This window comes from Limulus polyphemus, unplaced genomic scaffold (assembly GCF_000517525.1).
Source record: "Limulus polyphemus unplaced genomic scaffold, Limulus_polyphemus-2.1.2 Scaffold1507, whole genome shotgun sequence".
NCBI classification, from domain to species: Eukaryota; Metazoa; Arthropoda; class Merostomata; order Xiphosura; family Limulidae; genus Limulus; species Limulus polyphemus.
In genome coordinates this window covers 223,631-231,696 of record NW_013667117.1, presented here as the reverse complement: position 1 = coordinate 231,696, position 8,066 = coordinate 223,631, and the positions used below count along the sequence as shown (strand labels likewise).

The following is an 8,066-nucleotide window of genomic DNA, read 5'->3' as shown; positions in this document are numbered from 1 at the left end:
AGAAGTGTAGCTGAAATTGCAATTTTTAAACAATCATACAATATTGAGTATTTATGCCTAAAAAAAAAAAACACCCTTGAAAATGTTTTTTGCTGTTCTATTTTAGTACAAAATACCCTATTTCAGGGTTCAAATTCAATAGTTAACGTTCCACAGAAATCGGCAATATATCAGGAAAGTTTGCCACCCCAGAGTATTAATTACGTGTTAAAATGAGAAACTATAATATTACCTTGTTTGTGTAAAAATGAAGCTGCTGCTGTATGTCACTATAGAGCTTGTTCTTTTAGCTTGTTTTTATAGTGAAACATGAAAGTTGAACATTACACAGAAGACAGAATACTTGTAATATAATATATTGATAGCAGGAACCATGTGGTCCTTCCAATGTAACATATGAACAACAGAAAACCATATGGTCCTGCCAGTATAACTTAACATATGGACAAAAGAAGGTCATATGGTTCTTTGAGGTTGTTCTTGCACATCCACTTTTGAGAAAAGTAAAAAGTTTAAACTAACCCTTTATTTTTCAGGAAATTTTTGATTATCCTCCTAAATTCTTGTAAAGTGCTGTCCTTCATTACTGCTGCCATCAGCAGTTCAATCCGTGAGGCAATCAACCTGTTAGAAAAAGAAAATGTCTTAACTGGAGCGTAGTCTGTCTTTTTCTAAATCTTAGAATTGTATCTTCTTGTTATCTACAGAATAAAGCACAAAGAATTCAGAGGTCTTTACCTTATTAATGGTCCCCAATTGGGACAGCAGTAAGTCTAAATTTACAACGCTAGGATCAGGGGTTCAATTCCTCTCTGTGGACACAGCAAATAGCCCAATGTAGCTTTGCTATAAGAAAACACTTACATGCCTTATTAATCCCCCGAATAATCTTGTAAACTTGAGTAAAATCACCTTTTACCCTTCTTTTCTCAAGAGAAAATAAGAGACCTTAATGTGTCCTTATCATATCATAACACTTGCTAGTGAGGCCTTACAAGTAATTTACCAAGAGTTTAATGTCATCAGCAAACTTTATTTATTTACTTATATTCTGATATTAATATAATTAATCTAAATAAGAAAAAAAGCAAAGGTTGAAGCACTGATTTCTGACACAATTCACCAGTAACAAAGATCCAGATTGACTAAACTCCATTAATAATAACCTTTCTTCAATCCAACCACCATAATGTATAACTATTTAACTAGTCTTTCCCCAACCGTTATCAATGTGATTTTCTCAGCTAATCTTTTGAGTGGCACCTCATCAAACGTTGTTTTTTAATTTAAGTACACCAAGTCCACAACCTTTTATCTACACAATAAGTAACGTCCTTTCATTTATTTGATTTTTTTTAACTCTTCAAGATTTTTACCAGTACAGAAATAAGATTAATTGGCCTGTAATTTCCAGGCAATTCTTATCACCCTCTTTTAAAAATAGGAATAACATCGTTGAAATCCCGAGGAGCAACCAATGTTGACGTACCAAAAATGAGAGAGTGAAGCTTGAATATTTTATCATTAACTGCTTTTAAATCTTGGAGGAAAACCTTGTCTGACCTTAGTGTTTATTTTTAATCTCTCAGTCTTTCTACTTATAACCAAGGGATTACTATCTACATGATTCAGGCCAGTTCTAGTATTGCTCTTTGAATGTTCAGGGTCAAAAGTACAGTGAATATCTACTCTTATAGAAACAGAACAGGAGAAAACATTTAAAACTTGGCCATCTCTTGTCATCAACAGAAACCTTACCATCAGCATTAAGGGCCCATTTCCCATATTAACATTTTACAGAACTCTAACAAACATAAAAAATTACAGTTTTAACATTATCCTCCAGCTGTTTCTCATAATCTTTTTCTGATTTCCCAATTCCTTATTAAACCAAATTATCCATAATTTTCCTACAGTTCTGTAAATCTTTCTTTCTGTCTGTCAGTTTAAACTTCTTAACTTTATAGGATTGATCCCTTAATGTCTCCTTTCTGTCTTTAGTAAGCCAGTTAGGTCTGATCTTTCCTGTTAACAACCTTTCATGTTATCCATTTACTCTATTCAAACATGTGCCTATCTAGAATTAAAAGCAATTTATTTTCTAAAACTTATTGATATTTGTTCCTTGTCATCTTTTAACTCTTTACACCAATTTTATAATGACGACTCTTCTCATATGGCCTCAAAATTGATTTTCTGAGAATTAGAAAAAGTTTCATTTTTATTTCAACATCTTGGAAAACCTCAAATGTGCTAGTGCAGTGTTTACTCTTCCCGAAATGTCCTCACCATTTCAACTCTTACAACCTTATCTTTGTTAGTGATTTAGATTAAATGTATAAATTGTAAGCTACTATTAATATGCACAGGGGATGTATTTTGGAGTGCACTAAATTGAGTGTACTGTAGTGACAGCTACCATGTGATTTTTCTCTAGTCACTTGAGAAATTTTAGCTCAATTATAAAAAAAAACTATTAAATTATAAAAGTTAAAAATTGGTAATTTAAAAAGTGCAACATCTTTTTAATTTTTGAGATGTCACTCTACTGTTCAATTACATCTTACTAGCGTAATGCATGTTTAGTGTTATTATATCAAAGTTTCAAGTTTTATGTAATAGGTTTTGAGATTATACCTTTTATTCGGGTACAATTTTAAACACCAAGTGAAAATTACATACTGTTATGTATTAAATACACATGCCCATGTCTTTAGTTATGTACTAAATACACATGTCCCTGTCTTTAGTTATGTATTAAATACACGTCCGTGTTATTAGTTATGTATTAAATAAACATGTCCGTGTCTTTAGTTATGTATTAAATACACATGTCCGTGTCTTTAGTTATGCATTAAATAAACATGTCCGTGTCTTTAGTTATGTATTAAATAATCATGTCCGTGTCTTTAGTTATGTATTAAATAATCATGTCCGTGTATTTAGTTATGTATTAAATAAACATGTCCGTGTCTTTAGTTATGTGTTAGATAAACATGTCCGTGTCTTTAGTTTTGTATTAAATAAACATGTCCGTGTCTTTAGTTATGTATTAAATACACATGTCCGTGTCTTTAGTTATGTATTACATAAACATGTCTGTGTGTCTAGTTATGTAATAAATACACATGTCCCTGTCTTTAGTTATGTATTAAATATACATGTCCGTGTCTTTAGTTATGTATTAAATAAACATGTCCATGCCTTTAGTTATGTAATAAATACACATGTTCATGACTTTAGTTATGTAATAATTACATATGTTCATGACTTTAGTTATGTAATAAATACACATGTTCATGACTTTAGTCATGCTGATCATGATGCATTGTACTTATTACAATTTCTGCTTGATTTTAACTCGTACATGTAGAGAGATGAAAAGAGCATATGTGTAACTTTACTAAAGATAACTGTACTTATGAAGACTTGTATTGTGGTACTTCCAGATAAACTGTTTTCCTTGTTACATCAGGTATGACCACAATTGCTAATGTTTTGAGCAGGAAATGTTATGTTCAGTAAGTCTGCATTTGACATAAATTAAGCTAAATAAAGTTATAGTTAATGGAAAATAATAATTATTACAATTAATTATAGTTGTTCATTCATAGATATGTACTGCACATAATTACTTTATGTACACATGTGTATATACATAAATGATGTTAGGCCTGATTATAAGTTTGCAAGTAAGTCTGCCAAATGACAAACCAGAAGTCTGTTGGTCAGATTATTTGTCCTGAGGACATTACACTGAGTGCTTTTCAAAATAAACTATATAAATATATATATTGCAAGATATTGTTGTGAATATTGAAGTTTAACAAAATGTACCATAATAAACATGATTCCATACAGTTTTTATTAAATAAATTATTTTGTACCTTAGTTGTTAAAAGTGCTAGCAAGTACTTAAATCATTGGAATGCTTCTATTTCTCAGTGGACCATGGAGTCTGACGAAACAAATCCTTCGAGATGAAGGTATTACTGGAATGTTCAGGGGACTCGTTCCCACTTTTGCTCGAGAAATGCCTGGATATTTTTTCTTTTTTGGTGGATATGAATTTACAAGATCTGCTCTTACACCTGCAGGAAAAACCAAAGATGAAATAGGTGAGAATAAATTCCTAGCATCAGAATTTGAAAATAAGTAGGTGAATGAAAGAGGGAAGATTCAATGACGAGGAACCCACTTTGAGACTAATAATGGTTGGAGACGGCTTGAATGGGTAATGAAGAAAAACTTTAATATAAGTTTAACATAACAGCAAATAGTACAACCTGATGATAACAAAACCTTGTCGAAACGTTGTACATTTGCTGTTATGTTAAACTTATATTAAAACTTTTCTTCATTACCCATTCAAACCGTCTCCAACCATTAAAAGAGGGAAGATGTTTTGAGCAGCATCGTTTTTGTGTATGGTTATATGTGTGAACACAAATGAAATAGACATCAAGAAGCAATGTGCATTTTAATCTAATAAGTGTGCCATTTTATATGGTATGAGCATGAATGTTAAATACTTTGTGGAACTAAGTAACAGTCCTTTAAAAAATTCCTTTTAATGATAACTTTTGTTTTCCATTATTTAATATGAATGAACCATACAATATTTTTATACATTATGTGGTGTTTCCTCTGAAAAAAACAAGCAAGAACAAACTTATATGTCCAAAATTTTAAGTGTGTTTTATACACAAATCGAGAATTTAGATGTTTCCCTCTTCTGGTTAACCCTTTTGCAATGGGTAGGTCAAAGTGCCCATCACAAACTTTCATGGAGTTACCTTCAAAATTTAACTAAACTACTTTATTATCAATGTATATGAATAAACTAGTCTTTGAAACATAGTTAATAAATAAATTTTAATATGATATAAGTTTTAAGTTCTTAATTTTGTAAGGAAATGTTTTAAAATTATTCAATCTCCCTTAGTATGATAATTGTGACATTTGTTTTCTAGGTCTTCCCTCTATTTTAATTTATTTACCACATCCCTCTGAGAAATATGGAATTTAACATTAATTTTTCATATAATAGTTATTATTCAACCAAAGCATAACTTTTATAGCCTTCAATTTTATTTGGTTACAGTGCCATAAACTGGAAAATCGGACCCCTCTTTGCCACGCCTACCTGTTACCTCTTCTCTTTCACAAATTACCATTAGTTCTCTCTGATGTTTAATACTATATTAATTATAACCAATAGAAAGCTAGAGTTTTAACCTATCATATGAAATATTATTTTACATTGTTTTCTATACAGAAAATTGTCTTTGTCACTTTCATTTCTAACTTTATTCCCATGGGAAACACATTGAGGAACTTAGCTGAATTTTTAATGGATCGTATTGCATAGTTAGAAAGCCAGAAACTCTGTAAGAATTATAGGACATTGTCTTCATTTTACATGTTATTATTCTGTGTTCTTAGGTGCAGTATTTAATTGAATAAAAAAATAGCTAAAGTTTCATTGACAGTTGACAACAAAAAAGAAGACCCAAGTAAGTGCTATATTTCTTGTTTTTCAAGTGTATTCTGGATTATCATAAAAGTAACAAGTATGTAAAAAATAGAAACTCATTAAGTTAGATTAGGTAAAATAAATAATAATAACAATAATCATTCATAACGTATAATTATGGGCAGCTTGGGAGTAGTACATACATTATGTAGTTTGATAGGGTAACATGAACTACGCATTCACTCACTGAGTGATTTACAACTTGTGTGACAGGATTGTTACACATGATTCAAAGGGCAATAATACAATAAAATTTAAGTTGAAACAGATGTATATTGTTACAAGCTTTAAGCTATTTAGGATAAACAATTGTGGTTTCATGTTACAATTTGCAGTCATTCCAGAAAGAAAAATGGTAATTTAGAATTATTTCTTAACTTTTTTATCATGGTTATGATATCGGCCGACCCTGTGTAGAGTTATAGTATATAAAATAGCAGATAAAATATGAAGTTTGTGTGAAAAAAGACATTTGATATTTATTTAGGAAATTTGAAACTTTTCAGATGAAGAAAAGTATTTTTAATCTTAGCATGAAAATTACTTTACACTTGGAACAGTCAACACTCTGACACCATAAAATTATGGACAAAATTTTAGTAAAACTACTTAAATAAAAATTCTAAATTTTACCAGTTTATCTCTTCTAAGTTAACGTCATGCTGTAAGGTTTGAAGGTTAGTCACATTTACAGTACAGGATGAACATTATAACCTGTTTTACTGATTTCTTGCTTTAAAAGGTCCGTTACGAACTATAATAGCCGGTGGGGTAGGAGGAGTATGCTTATGGGTTTCAATTTTCCCAACGGATGTAATCAAATCAAGAGTCCAAGTCCAAGGATCCAAAGAGAACATGATCTTTCTCATGAGGAAGATTGTTAGAACAGAAGGTAACATGTATATTTTGGTAATAATGTAAAATTTAAGTTTTCTACATTTTACATAGGTCTAAAGAAATAAGCAAGATTTGAGTCAAATATAACAGGTGATTTGTTTAGTTAGGTTTTAGAAATTTAGTGTTGAATATTTAAGGAGAATTGAAAATATGATGAAATGAACATAACACATGTGCATATAGGTTATATAATACAGATCAATGTTAGAATGCAGAAAACCTGTGGTTGCCTTTGTTACCTGTTTATTGTTATGGATCATTGCCCTTTGATTCTGTCTCAGTTTTTCCATGAAGCAGTTTAGATATGTATACTGTGTAGTTTCTGTAGTGCTTAAAACATTTACTGAGCTTTGTGACACCGTGAGGGTATATTCTGTATGTTTTTACTGATGGAATAACCAATGACTTCAGTAATGCAATAATACCTGTGCTTTATGAAAGAGTTATTGTTTTCTGTATGTAGCTGTCGTATTCTCTCCTAGTTTTATACAGAATCCCTTCATCATATTTGGAGCTTTCTTTATTCAGAGAACAGCACTGTCTAGAGTATAGTACACTTGTTACTTTGATTGGTTTTATATTAAATAAAGATCTATTTTCAGTTTGTTTTATCCTATGTTTGGTTTTGGAGTTAGAAATTTATATTTGACTTGGTCTAAGATCTGCTGTTCGTCCTGTTATTTTTACTTGTGTGGTTAGTCAGTGTTTCATTTTGTTCACACTCTGTAATTTCATTAATCATAATTACCATAGCCTTTTCATAGAAGTTTTATTTTAATGCTACATCTGTATAATGCTTGGGGATGTTTAATATTATATTGTTATTTGTAAAGTTGAGACCACATTGTTGTTTTCAATGCAGTGAGAAATAAAATACTATTCTTAACTTAAGGTTAATTGCTTTAGGTAGAGACCGTATATAAATGCAAATATGTGTCTATATTTAATGGAATAATTAAGTTCATAATACATTCTGTGTTCTACCATCTTACAGCTTGTCTGTGTCAACTTTAGCTGAATGATATTATGTTTGAGGAGAGAAAATACTGTATCACCATGTTTATACCAGTAAACTGTGGTAGATTTGAGATTCACAGCTGTACTTTGCTGTAAATCTGAAAGCAGTAATTGACCAATATGAGACTAAGAATGCACTTAGTCTTTATTCAATCATCTTGAGCTTATGAAAAATAAATTAGAGCTATGTTAATTACATCATCCTGCATTAATGTTTGTTTATCCTTTTTATTTCACTGTATATATAAAAACATTAAGGGACAGTTTTGTAAGAACACCATGTCTGCTAGACTCAGTAAATTTTCTAGTGTTAATAATATTGGTAGCATGGTTAGCAGCCTATCAGTTATTACATTTTCTTTTACCAGTATCCATGTTGGTATTCAGCAAAATCAATTATTGTTTGTCCTACATTATTTTTGTTGTTATTTGCATGACCTGTTACGTAGGTTGTTTCAGTTCATAATGTGAAAGATAGAGGTACTGATGTTTGTGTGAAAGATGAGAGGTACTGATGTTTGTATGAAAGATGTGAGGTACTGATATTTGTGTGAAAGATAGAGGTACTGATGTTTGTGTGAAAGATGTGAGGTACTGATGTTTGTATGAAAGATGA

General features: G+C 30.7%; 1 protein-coding gene across 2 annotated transcripts in view; it reads left to right on the top strand.

The window, feature by feature from the left end:
* The window catches only part of LOC106463869 (mitochondrial ornithine transporter 1-like), a 50,857-nt gene that overhangs the window by 36,548 nt on the left and 6,243 nt on the right, over nt 1-8,066 (top strand). For both annotated transcript variants that reach the window (XM_022391500.1, XM_013923950.2), the window contains 2 exons: nt 3,946-4,118; nt 6,279-6,428. In XM_022391500.1, the coding sequence (XP_022247208.1) occupies nt 3,946-4,118; nt 6,279-6,428 (323 nt within the window). The remainder of the gene's footprint in view (nt 1-3,945; nt 4,119-6,278; nt 6,429-8,066) is intronic.